Source organism: Tachypleus tridentatus, chromosome 2 (assembly GCF_004210375.1).
Source record: "Tachypleus tridentatus isolate NWPU-2018 chromosome 2, ASM421037v1, whole genome shotgun sequence".
NCBI classification, from domain to species: domain Eukaryota; kingdom Metazoa; phylum Arthropoda; class Merostomata; order Xiphosura; family Limulidae; genus Tachypleus; species Tachypleus tridentatus.
In genome coordinates, this window is record NC_134826.1 from 72,825,347 (window position 1) to 72,839,431 (window position 14,085).

General features: G+C 35.1%; 1 protein-coding gene across 5 annotated transcripts in view; it reads left to right on the forward strand.

Annotated features, from left to right (window-relative positions):
- LOC143244214 (homeobox protein cut-like) overlaps nucleotides 1-14,085 on the forward strand; it is a 316,853-nt gene that overhangs the window by 254,769 nt on the left and 47,999 nt on the right. For all 5 annotated transcript variants that reach the window (XM_076488461.1, XM_076488464.1, XM_076488465.1 and 2 more), the window contains one exon: nucleotides 7,041-7,105. In XM_076488461.1, coding sequence (XP_076344576.1) covers nucleotides 7,041-7,105 — 65 coding nt within the window. The remainder of the gene's footprint in view (nucleotides 1-7,040; nucleotides 7,106-14,085) is intronic.

A 14,085-nucleotide genomic window follows, 5' to 3' on the forward strand; every position in this document is an offset into this window, starting at 1 on the left:
ACATGGATAATACAGTAAGGATGTATATGATAATATTATGATATTAAACTGTTTAGAACTGATTTGTATAAACAAAAATCGTATTAACAGAAGTAAGGTGTTATAAATATTGTGTGTTACACGGTAACAGATTTTGTTGCATAATGAAACAAACGTGTCAGTTTCATCATTTCGAGAAGAAAAGTCAGTTTCAAGTTAGATTTACGCAAGTCCTGTGTAACTAAAATTATTTCTTCTGTCTCAATCTGATTACGCACACTGTAGAAAGAATGTGAAAAAGTAACTTTAAACAGTATGTGGAGATGTGAATTTTTAACCCTAATTTTAGAGAATAACCGTACATAAAAATAGTTACATTACATATAATTCTCTTTTCTTTCCTTTTATATCTTTTGGCTAGTTTAGTTTTCTGAGTGAAATATCAACACGAATTATTAACTTCCTGGTTCTAAAATGTACACACACGCACGTGCATACATATCATATGATAATAAATTGAGGATGAATGAAATAAGTTCTACAGTCTTTCAGAAGGGGATTATAACACTAATCGGCCACCAGTCACATGCTTTGTTATTCATATATGGGATATATGGGAGGACCAATGGGATACAGCACGTGACATTTGGTGTACACGTGATTTTGAAACATTTATGACTTGTCTGTGGCAGACTGTAGGCTGCCTGGCTTTTAACGTTAACAAAGAAACATAAATATCTGATAAAACAAGGAATTGTTTGGATCTAAATAAAACATTTCTTCACCGTCAGGCCTTAGAATTTATTTGTAATTACCAATGGTTAAAATGTGACAAAATTGTTTGTTTCAACCAGTCAATTTTAACCCTAGACTTGCTAGTGAGGTTCTGTCACCTTTTAGTAACTACATCGACGCCAAGTTATTTGTCTTTTGGGAGATTTATGAATTTATTGACTACAGGGTACGGACAAAAGTTAAACTAAGTTACCAGTCAATACTGATATCAGTTCCTCAGTATTTATTACTGAGATTCCGTTTGTATTTCACGATGAAAGTTAACCCGTTATTTATTTTACTGTAGTACATTTTACTGTGAAAAATAAACACCTGACGTTACTCAAGATGATATAACCTCTGTAACCCACGAAAAAAAAACAAGAACTTTAATGGTTAATTTGTTAATCATCCGTATTCTGAGTTAACCTTTAAGTTGAAACACCACAGGGTTTTTTCCCCTCACGTGTTGCCAACAGCTTTAAAAAATTATCATAATAGTAATATACCTTGCTGTCCCGTTTTATTATTATTATTAGCCATCATAGCACGTGCATTGAGACCCAACACGCAGAGGGAACTGAATGTTTTAGAGCATATAATAGTGACTAACTACGTATCTCTGCGAGTATGTGCACGCGTTTATTCTAGGAATATACATATATTTATGTTGCATAGCGTTATAAGCTCTCGAAATATGTTTAATAATTATTTTAGCAGCTCAGAATAAGTGACCGCAGCAACGGAGAATAAGTCTTGCATTGAAACAGCCAGTTGATCACACACACATGGAACTGGCTGACACTTGGAGATGAAAGTAATACAGCCATATTTTTTTTTGTCATATTTCGTGACTCGTGTGGGACTTCACAGAGCCATATGGTCGCGATCACATGGAGCTTTGGGTGGTCTCGGAAAGCAAAAATGCGCGTTGGGCATAATCTAGTTAGAAGGAGGAGGAAAGTAGACCCCCTTGTCACCCACGAAATTTCTAGAATAATGTCGATCGGAAAGTCAAGGGAGACGGTTCATCTCTATAGATTTTTGTATATTTAAGTATTAAGCGTAAGAAAACCGGAATATTATGGAAGTGATGGCGAGCTGCTAGTATCTGAAAAAATCACGAATAATTCAGCCGGTACATGATTAGTTGATTATGGTGCAACAGGTATGGATGTGACTAATTGATTATAGTACAACAAGTTTGGATGTGACTAATTGCTTATAGTGCAACAGGTATTGATATGACTAACTTATCATAGTGTAACAAATATGGATGTTACTAATTACTCATAGTGCAGCAAGTGTGGATGTGACAAATTGATTAAAGTGCAACGGGTATGGATGTGACTAACTGATTATAGTGTAACAAATATGGATGTTACTAATTACTCATAGTGCAGCAAGTGTGGATGTGACAAATTGATTAAAGTGCAACGGGTATGGATGTGACTAACTGATTATAGTGTAACAAATATGGATGTTACTAATTACTCATAGTGCAGCAAGTGTGGATGTGACAAATTGATTAAAGTGCAACGGGTATGGATGTGACTAACTGATTATAGTGTAACAAATATGGATGTTACTAATTACTCATAGTGCAGCAAGTGTGGATGTGACAAATTGATTAAAGTGCAACGGGTATGGATGTGACTAACTGATTATAGTGCAACAAGTGTGGATATTAATAATTAATTCGAGCAATTTCTTCCACGTGGATTATCATGTAATTAACTGACTTGAGAGATTGTTGAAGACATCTACTGGACTGTGACGTGAATTTTGGACTTCTAAACTTTGTTTTGCTCGGAAAAAAGGTTACAACTCCAACGAAACTCTTAGCTGAACATTTATAAATTGTTTGAAGTAAGAATCTTCTAAGGTAATTCCCCCCCCCCCTCTCCAGTGGCTTGCGGTAAGTGTATAGGGTTACAACGCTATAAACCGGGTTTCAATAGCACTAATATAGCTATCTGATAATGGTCGTCATATAAGTAACTAGAGAAGCTAACGAATGACCTTCCACCTCTTGTCTGAGGAGAAGGTGGGTGTCCTTTCTTTGTTTCAGTGACACTGACACGTAAGTGTTTAAGGTTGTTTCACTATCGGATTTGTTGTTGTTGTATTAACCTAGTTTTAATAACATTTCCAACTAAATTTAACAACAATGAGTATTCACAGCTACTGCGCCGTTGTAATTAGCTCCAGGTAACGTACGTAATGTACACGGTGTCCATAAATCATGTGACCAGTTATTAGAGATTGAGCACTCTAATTTTGTTTAACGTAAGAAACAGCTCAAAGTTGTTTTTCTTGTCTCGTTACACTTTCACATGTGTTGCTCTAAGAATGTCTAGGTGATACTCAAAACTCTCCGAGTGTCGTTCAACATCTCGGAAATTTCATTCCTTATCGATAATTTTGTTGAAAACATCCATAATATCACGCACAGGTGTCGAATAAACCTGATCTTTCACAAAAATAAATAAATATCCAAGGAGCCATCGTGTCGGTCCATCTCCACCAAGACATCTGTCTGAGAATGTGTTATTCAATACTCTGTTCTAAGTAGGCCCAGCATGGCCAGGTGGTTAAGGCGCTCGACTCGTGGCCTGGCATGGCCAGGTGGGTTAAGGAGTTCGACTCGTACTCTGATGGTCGTGGGTTCGAACCCCGATCACACTAAACATGTTCGCTCTTTCAGTCGTGAGGGCGTTGTAACGTGACGGTCAATCCCACTATTCTTTGGTAAAAGAGTAGCACAAGAGTTGGTGGTGGGTGGTGATGACTAACAGCCTTCCCTCTAATCTTACACTGCTAAATTAGGGGCTAGCGCAGATAGCCCTAGTGCTTTAACCACCTGGCCATGCCGGGCCTTTCCCTTTTCTGTCTTACTGTACACGTATAGAAATATTCAAAGTCGTTTTAGTAGGTTAACAAAGGAAAACCTAAGTATATAAATGAAAAAAAAACGTATTGAAAATACGGTCTAATTAGATATGTATAAGTTGATTTTGAAATTCAACTTTGTGCTAAATTTCACGATCTGTAACTTAAAATCTTTGTTAATTTTAATAATATTATGTATTAAATTTTATTTTATCAATTATTCACATAAAGCGTGGAAGTTTTTGTTTCTTTCTTTCTGACTAACTTGACAATGGTGAGTTTCTAGCTCAGTCCATCTGTCCACAGGACGCTAGCATATTCAGTAAGATTATTTCAGTTTAAATGTATCTCAAGACGGCTGCTATGGGTATTAAAACTTTTATTAAAATAAAGTTGTACATACACACCTAGATCAACAACATCAAACAAACAATAATAAATCCCAAACTACAAAACGTTATGCTGCTACATACTCTACATTACCGACATCAGCGAAAATATAACCAACATTCGGAAAAAAAAACACATAACAAAACAACATTCCAGTAAATACCGAATTTATTCTAAACCAGGTACAAAACTAAAGCCATACTATGTAAAAACTACACTGAAAAACACAACACCAACATTATTTATAAAATACAGTGCAACAACTGCCACGACTTCTGTATTGGAGAAGGAAGCAGAAAAATGGAAACCAGATACAAAGAGCACACACACACACACAAACACCTTCACACATTTTTTAACCCTGCAAATCAAATAAACACAACATAACCATAGAAAACACATAGATACTAAGTAGGAAAACGGATATAAACAAAAGCAAAATCAAAGAAGCCCTACTTATACAACAACTAAAACCAAAACTAAATCAACATAAAGGAGCACCTTCACACCGGAACAAATTAATAACCTAACATCTAACTGCAATGCCACCTACGATCCCATACCCGTTTATACTCTCGTCCCTAAGGCATATGCCCAGCAACGGTCAGCTGCAAACTCTCTTTTTGTTAACCTGAAGATGGCCTAAGAAGGTCGAAACGTTGTCCTGTAGTTTATTCTAATTAAAGTTTTAGTACCAATATCAGCCGTCTTGAGAATACATTTTTACTTCAAGTGGGTTTCTTGTCATCACAAATTCTTTCAGTTTGGCGCAGGTGGCCTTCGTGTAGCTTTGCGCGAAATTAAAAACAAACTAGTGACCTGGACTACCCAATTGGTCATTGACACCGTGATCTGGACTACCCAACTGATCATTCACACTTTTTGTTTCTTCGACCTGGACATCCAACTCGATATTTCCGTTTTATGTCTGAGCGCCTCGTGTTACAACTGCTTGCTTGTGTGTTTGTAAACTACATAATTAAGCGTAAGTGCGATACTTGTTCTTACTTACATAAGATTACCTCTCGAAACAGAAGTAGGCAATTAAAAAAATGCGCAAGTATTTGTGTATGTTGTAACACAACCCAGTTCTGTATTACACTCTGTACTGTTGGTTTGAGCCAACTGTTAATGGTTAGGAGGGAAATAAATCAACTAATTTAACTCACACGTGTACTTCCACTATTATATAGTTATTTAAATTGTATTGTATATTATCATTGTATATGTAATGTAACTCCCTTTGTAACAACTGTCATTAGTTGTGAAATACGTCATTAGGTCTGTATTTGTTACCAGCAGTATATAAAACCTGAACCACAGTTTAACACCAGGCCGGTAAAAACCTGAGCCATTTCAAGTGTTTTTAATGTTTTTGCTTTTTGAATATTAATAGAGTCAGAACTTGTCTAATTTTATTTATTACTGTTGGTCTATAGTACACATTTTCAAAGTAAATTAAGCTTAAATTTTTAGAACAAACCAAAGACTACAGACCCAGCATGGCCAGGTGGTTAAGGCACTCGACTCATAATCCGAGGGTCGCGGATTCGAATCCGCGTCACACCAAACATGATCGCTCGTTCAGCCGTGGGGGCGTTATAATGTGACGGTCAGTCCCACTATTCATTGGTAAAGGAGTAACCCAAGAGTTGACAGTGGGTAGTGATGATTAGCTGCCTTCCCTCTAGTCTTACACTGCTAAATTAGGGACGGGTAGCGCAGATAGCCCTTGTGTATTTTTGCGCGAAATTCAAACCAAACCAAAGACTACAAATTGCATCATACTTGTCTCCATGGTCATCATACATGACCATTTCTCCACTATCTAAATATTTCGTCAGAAAGTGTAAGTAACTTTCAGTGAAATTAATAATCCCCCGATTTTTAATAAATAAAGTATATACATACCTCTTACAGTGGATTCGGATGTTTTTCAACGTTTTTTTTAGTTATCGCAGAATTATTAACCATCGTCTCATACAAGGAAACCCAGCCTGAGTCCCATACACTCGTAGTAATTATAAGAAGTAGATGGTGTATAATCAAAGAATGTACGCCAACAAGAGCCCACTCTGATAACTGTTCAGTAAATACGGATGTTATATTTGAAACATACGCACTGTCATCGACGTAGGCTAAGCAGTGATTTATGTTACCTTTGCCATATTGTCATAAAGTGAATTACAATTTCGGTCAGTTGCAGTCCAAATGCAAGTTCCTGTTGATAGGAATGAATTTATTCCACCGAACTCTCAAGTTTGCTTCCCCTCTGGTCAAGTTTTCTAAATTAGGGATGGCTATGCCAAACCTTGGGGTCTGCCGTATTAGCCCACGTGTCGTTATGATTTGTGAACACGCGATCCTCAGTTTAGTAAAGAATGTGTTTCTAAAGTTCAGTTTAATGTTATAGTAACGTTTACTCCAGCTCATATAACCAACAACCTTTTCTACCTAACATATTAATCGTTCATTTAATTTATGTGTTGGCGTTGTTGTTGTTTATGTTACCACGTGGACTTTTAAGGCTTTTAACTAATGTTAGGCCTACGACAGCTGGACTTGTATGTATATAGGATTTGGTGTGTGCGATTAAAATTATTTTGCATTGTTCTATAAATCCAGTGGCGTAGCTAGGGGGGCAAGGGGGTACACCTGTCCCCGGGCGCAGCATCGGGGTTGGGGGGTGCCAAATTGATGTTACATAATTAGGAATTATAGCTTACATTTTGTTACGAGGGGGCGCGAAAACTGACTTTGTTCCCGGGCGTTTAAAACCCTAGTTACGCCTCTGTATAAATGCTGTAAATTTTTTGCATGCTTTTGCTAGTGTGCAATGTATATCAGTTACTGGCACATCAACATTGATTGACTCTGTTAGGAAACAATGATTTATGTCACCGTTTTCGTTCAGATCCACATTATCTGATAGAAAGTAAAGTTGACACTGATTCTATAGTCTTTGTTACGAAAAAGACTGTTAAAATTTCATTTTTCCCATCTAGATCTGGCAACCAATCCACCTCGAAGATTATCGTCAGTGCAAGGGAAAAAGGCCGCAAGTGTGCAGGTAGAGATAATTGTTCTTTGTTTTTAATTGTTTGTGATTTTCATAATTTCATATGCATATTTTGACTGTTGAGCTAAGACCAATAGGTACACTATATCTCCTTGACTACCATTAACAGTTGTGTATGAGCTAAGACCAATAGGTACACTATATCTCCGTGACTCCCACTAACAGTTGTGTATGAGCTAAGACCAATAGGTACACTATATTTCCGTGACTACCACTAACAGTTGTGTATGAGCTAAGACCAATAGGTACATTATATCTCCGTGACTACCACTAACAGTTGTGTATGAGCTAAGACCAATAGGTACACTATATCTCCGTGACTACCACTAACAGTTGTGTTTGAGCTAAGACTAATAGGTACGCTATATTTCCGTGACTACCACTGACAGTTGTGTATGAGCTAAGACCAATAGGTACACTATATCTCCGTGACTACCACTAACAGTTGTGTATGAGCTAAGACTAATAGGTACGCTATATTTCCGTGACTACCACTGACAGTTGTGTATGAGCTAAGACCAATAGGTACACTATATCTCCGTGACTACCACTAACAGTTGTGTATGACCTAAGACCAATAGGTACATTATATCTCCGTGACTACCACTAACAGTTGTGTATGAGCTAAGACCAATAGGTACATTATATCTCCGTGACTACCACCAATAGTTGCGTATGATTTATTTTTTTTATCTTCGTATGCTGTTGAATTCACACTTATTCTTTTCTTAAGGCACCAAAACGAAGGGAAATATACTTGTTGAAGGCCAGAAAAGCGTGGCCATTTAAACCCTGAATCTCAAACCCACACTGACCTTAACCATAAGAAACTATTTATATAAGGAGTCTCAGAAACTCAGGGTTGTGACATGTCCGGTTTGAAATGTGTGAAGTAAAAAACTTAGATATAAATAAACTAAAAATTACGGGCAAGTGTGATATTTCACCACAATTAATAGTTTTGAGCAGCTTAGGCAGAACCTTCGTTAAAACGAACTTGTAACTTGTTTTAATCTGTTTAAGTGTATACGTTGTATTCTTGTAGATTCAGTTCGTTCTGGTTCGTTTAAAATAATTATAATGTTGTTCTTTTTAAATATCTGTTGAACATAATTCAAACTACACTATATTAACCTGTTTACTCCATAATGTTTTTTTTTTTATGAAATACCTTCACTGTACATAACTGCAGGCACACGTTCACAAATTGTGTTAACTGCACCACACTGACGTAAATAATAAACTTACTTATACCATTTCGCGGCTGGAAAGGTTTGTTTGTTTGTTTGTTTGTTTTGAATTTTACACAAAGCTACTCGAGGGCTATCTGCGCTAGCCGTCCCTAATTTAGTAGTGTAAGACTAGAGGGAAGGCAGCTAGTTATCATCACCCACCGCCAACTCTTGCGCTACTCTTTTACCAACGAAAAGTGGGATTAACCGTAACATTATAACGCTCCCACGGCTAAAAGGGCGAGTATGTTTGACGGGGATGCGAACCCGCGACCCTCGGATTACGAGTCGCACGCCTTAACACGCTTGGCCATGCCAGGCCCGGCTGGAAAGGAGAAAAAGTTTATTCCCTCCACGTGCTAGAAACGATTCTACTATCTCGACACAACTCTAAACTCCTCACAGCTGTCTGGTGATTATAATCGAATGTCCTATAAAATCTAGCGTCAAATCCCCTAAAACTTATCTTAACGTCATCATCATGACCCTGACAGCTTCCTCTATCTAAAACGAATTGCAACATTAAAATCAATGTAACTTACAACAATAGTACAAGTGTTTGGTTAATGATGGCCTTTCTTTAGTTTCGGTTTTGTTGTTTCGTAGGAGATAACGCTTTGCACTACTTGATATTATTTTTCTCTATGTATTTTTTTTTGTGTGCACATAGGCTGATCATAATCGACACGTGAAATATTTACTGTTAGAATTTTGTTTTGTTTTTGTTATGTAACATAAATTGTTTAATGCGTGAAAAAGTTGAGGTGAAAAGAAATGCTCGTTTAACGTTTCCCGACCGTAATAGTACGATTTAAATGTATTTTTTAACAACCGATTACGATTATTTATCTAACTTACATGCAAATTTTTATCCTTTATTACTTACATGACATGTGCATGTTTTGTAAATGGGGGGACATTGTTTCTAAAAGTATGTATATGGAGGATGATTTCTATAATCTCAAAAGGAACAATTCCCCAATAAATTAAGAATGGAACAGACCCCCTGTATGACTGAGTATCATGGGTGTTAAAACTTAAGGGAAACAATCCCCCATTAACGTAAAAATGCTATAAAATTATATTTGTAGAAGGAGAAAGAAACTTTTGTGGGTTTAAGTTCTGTGTAAGCGACGAAACGTGGACTGAGAGGATAAACGCTTCGAAAATTAGGAGGAGCGAAGAATTTAACATTTGTTTTTACTCAGTTGGCAACAGTTCATCGTTAAGAGAAATATAACCAGACTAATGATTCTATATACGAGAATTTTCGCCTGTTAGATATAGGGTTTCTTAGATTGTGCGAGGTCTTTTCATCTGTAATGGACTACCCGCTTGCACTAGTTGATGTTGTAGTGGTGGTTACATGCGTGTATGGACGACCCGCTTGAAGTTGTTGAAGTGGTCTTGGTGGTTACATGCCTGTAATGGACCATCCGCTTGCATTAGTTGATGGGATCATGGTGGTTACATGTCTGTAATGGACCACCACTCACTGTAGGGATTTATTTTGAAGGCTTAAACTGTAACTGAAATATGTCTTCTCCATTAAACAGCTGATAATTAAAATTCGAATCTTCTAACTGATATCCACTAATTTTCGATATTCGGATTTATTATCTGTCTGTATTAACCATTGTCACAGTTCTACAATTGTTTAGTTATTCTGAAATGTTAATAACTCCTATTGATCCTAGTCGTTACCGTACCAGACTATAGCTCCGAGGGTCCATGGTTCGCGTCCCATTATTTCAAGAACAAAAAATAAGAAAATCGCGATCTGCACTTTGGTTACATCATACAAGTTGGATTAATTTCGATTACAGTACCTCAACAGTTGACGATGTATATTCTTGGCTAACTGCATTATTCCTAGTCTATCAGCTTAAAATTAGGAATGACTAGGACGGATAAGTCTCGTGTAACTGCGAGAAGATTCAACTCAAACCAAAGGTGATAATCTTTGTCAATTTTTACATAGTATCTCCACTCTGTATCTTAATTATATGGCTTACGTGTTCAATGTTGGAAACTTTGGGAAGTGTCTTTAATAAACTGCTCGACTTATTTCACTTTTGTTGTTACTAAATACTACAATCAATATTCCACAACAATGGTCTCTCATCACTTTGAATTTATAATTTTTACTTTCAGTCCTTTGGGTAGGAGAACGGCAAGTCTAAAGTTCGGTGCTCGATTTCTCGAGATGGATACAGCGGATAGGTCAATGTGGCTTTGCTCTATAAATACCACCAAACAAATGTTACCTACAAAGTCGACCACATTTTGAGAAAACAATCGATATTTGAACGCTTTCTAATTAGTTTCAATCAGTTCGAAACTATTTTTACGATATGTCAAATTTTCGGGGAAAATGATTTTTGCATGCACTATATTGATTTATCACAAACCAACGGTGTAGGCAACCATCTTTGTAACAGTGTAATCCTCAACTTGGAAAGTTTTATTGTTGGAAGAAACGGTAGGCAGGTTAGTCCTTGAGATTACGTGTGGTTAATACAGCAGTGTTAAACGGTTTTATGTTATTTTAGTCTAGATGGTGTATTTCTGTACTGAAGTCACAAAGAACAGTTTCGTGTCTACGTGCTCACTTCCACGTAAAGATGTGTTAAGGGAGTTTGTGTTTTCTTATCGTTGATATTATCATATATTAGTGTCTACACAGAACATGAAGATGGATTAGAAAGCTATGAATCATGCTTTCTTTAGCTTACTTTTCAGTGACAACGCTTGTATTTATTTTAAATCAATGTTCAGTATGCTCTTTAAACAAGTTAAATAGCTGACAAGATCAGTAGTGTTGAGCAAACAGTTTAAATTAAAATAACTAAACCTTTCCTCTTGGTTGAGGAAACAGTGACCATCGAATAATGGTTCTATCTTCGTTTCATCTTTAACTCTCGTCCTGAATTACCCCTTACACGGTTCTACCTTCTCGAGATGTGTTTACCTGTACCGTCCCCAGACCCTCACGTTCAATATCAAAACTTAACAGTTCGGCTGGACTCTATATACAAAAAATATATATACACCACCTACTCTCCGGTTGCTTTATTTTTCACAAATATCGGAATTGATCAACACGTTATAACGTCCCCGTGGTTAAAAGGGCGAGCATGTGCAGTGACAGGGATACGAGTCGAGCGCCCTTAACCACCAGGCCTAAGTAAAGACAGAAGTAACTGTTAGAAATGTTAATTGTTGTTGGAAAGAAAATTGAACGTTTTAGTGTTAGGTGGCGTCATAATAATATATAGTTGTAAAACATAATACCAATATTTGTGTCGTAGGTTCATGTCAGACGTAAATATAGTTTCAACGAACAGTCTTACTTGAAATTTGCCTAAAACATAAGTACAATACCATGCCGAAAGCTCTGAGGATTTTCACATTTCATCCAATGATCTTAAGAGGTTTATTCAATTTGTAAAAGAATAAAATATACGTGATGAAACTTTTTGGGTTCGTTAGGTATTGTTGTACGATAAACTCTGTTTCCCAACGTTAGTGTGTAGATAAACTCTGTTTCCCAACGTTAGTGTGTAGATAAAGTTAAGGTCGTCCTAAAAAGAGAACACTATGAAAATTTCAGATAATTTCTTCTACTTAAAATGTATGTTTAACCATTTTCCTTCTCTATCTCTCTCTTAATAAACATTTTTGTCCCCCGCCGCTACAGCGATAAGTCTACGGATTTACAACGCTAAAATCCGGGGTTCGATTCCCCTCGGTAGATTCAGCAGATAGCCCGATGTGGCTTTGCTATAATAAAACACACACAAACACATAAAATATTGTATTGTTTTTTTTCGTAATGCGTAGGGTGAAGTCAACTAGTGACGAGTGGTAGATTTAATATGTGTAATAAAACAAAGCATTAATTCGACGAGGACTAAATAAAGAGACTTACATCAAACGTCTCATAAGTATACATTAAACACAGTAAACATCTCATAAGTGTACATTAAACACAGTAAACATCTCATAAGTATACATTAAACACTAAACATCTCATAAGTATACATTAAACAAGTAAACATATCATAAGTATACATTAAACAAGTAAACATCTCATAAGTATACATTAAACAAGTAAACATATCATAAGTATACATTAAACACAGTAAACATCTCATAAGTGTACATTAAACACAGTAAACATCTCATAAGTATACATTAAACACAGTAAACATCTCATAAGTATACATTAAACACAGTAAACATCTCATAAGTATACATTAAACACTAAACATTTCATAAGTATACATTAAACAAGTAAACATATCATAAGTATACATTAAACACAGTAAACATCTCATAAGTATACATTAAACACTAAACGTCTCATAAGTATACATTAAACAAGTAAACATATCATAAGTATACATTAAACACAGTAAACATCTCATAAGTATACATTAAACACTAAACATCTCATAAGTATGCATTAAACAAGTAAACATATCATAAGTATACATTAAACACAGTAAACATCTCATAAGTATACATTAAACACTAAACGTCTCATAAGTATACATTAAACAAGTAAACATATCATAAGTATACATTAAACACAGTAAACATCTCATAAGTATACATTAAACACTAAACATCTCATAAGTATGCATTAAACAAGTAAACATATCATAAGTATACATTAAACACAGTAAACATCTCATAAGTATGCATTAAACACAGTAAACATCTCATAAGTATACATTAAACACAGTAAACATCTCATAAGTATGCATTAAACACAGTAAACATCTCATAAGTACACATTAAACACAGTAAACATCTCATAAGTATACATTAAACACTAAACATCTCATAAGTGTACATTAAACACAGTAAACATCTCATAAGTATACATTAAACACTAAACATCTCATAAGTATACATTAAACACTTAACATATCATAAGTATACATTAAACACAGTAAACATCTCATAAGTATACATTAAACACTAAACATCTCATAAGTATACATTAAACACAGTAAACATCTCATAAGTATACATTAAACACTAAACATCTCATAAGTGTACATTAAACACAGTAAACATCTCATAAGTATACATTAAACACTAAACATCTCATAAGTATACATTAAACACTTAACATATCATAAGTATACATTAAACACAGTAAACATCTCATAAGTATACATTAAACACTAAACATCTCATAAGTATACATTAAACAAGTAAACATATCATAAGTATACATTAAACACAGTAAACATCTCATAAGTGTACATTAAACACAGTAAACATCTCATAAGTATGCATTAAACACTAAACATCTCATAAGTATACATTAAACAAGTAAACATATCATAAGTATACATTAAACAAATAAACATATCATAAGTATACATTAAACAAGTAAACATATCATAAGTATACATTAAACAAGTAAACATCTCATAAGTATACATTAAACACAGTAAACATCTCATAAGTATACATTAAACACTAAACATCTCATAAGTATACATTAAACAAGTAAACATATCATAAGTATACATTAAACAAATAAACATATCATAAGTATACATTAAACAAGTAAACATATCATAAGTATACATTAAACAAGTAAACATCTCATAAGTATACATTAAACACAGTAAACATCTCATAAGTATACATTAAACACTAAACATCTCATAAGTATACATTAAACAAGTAAACATATCATAAGTATACATTAAACAC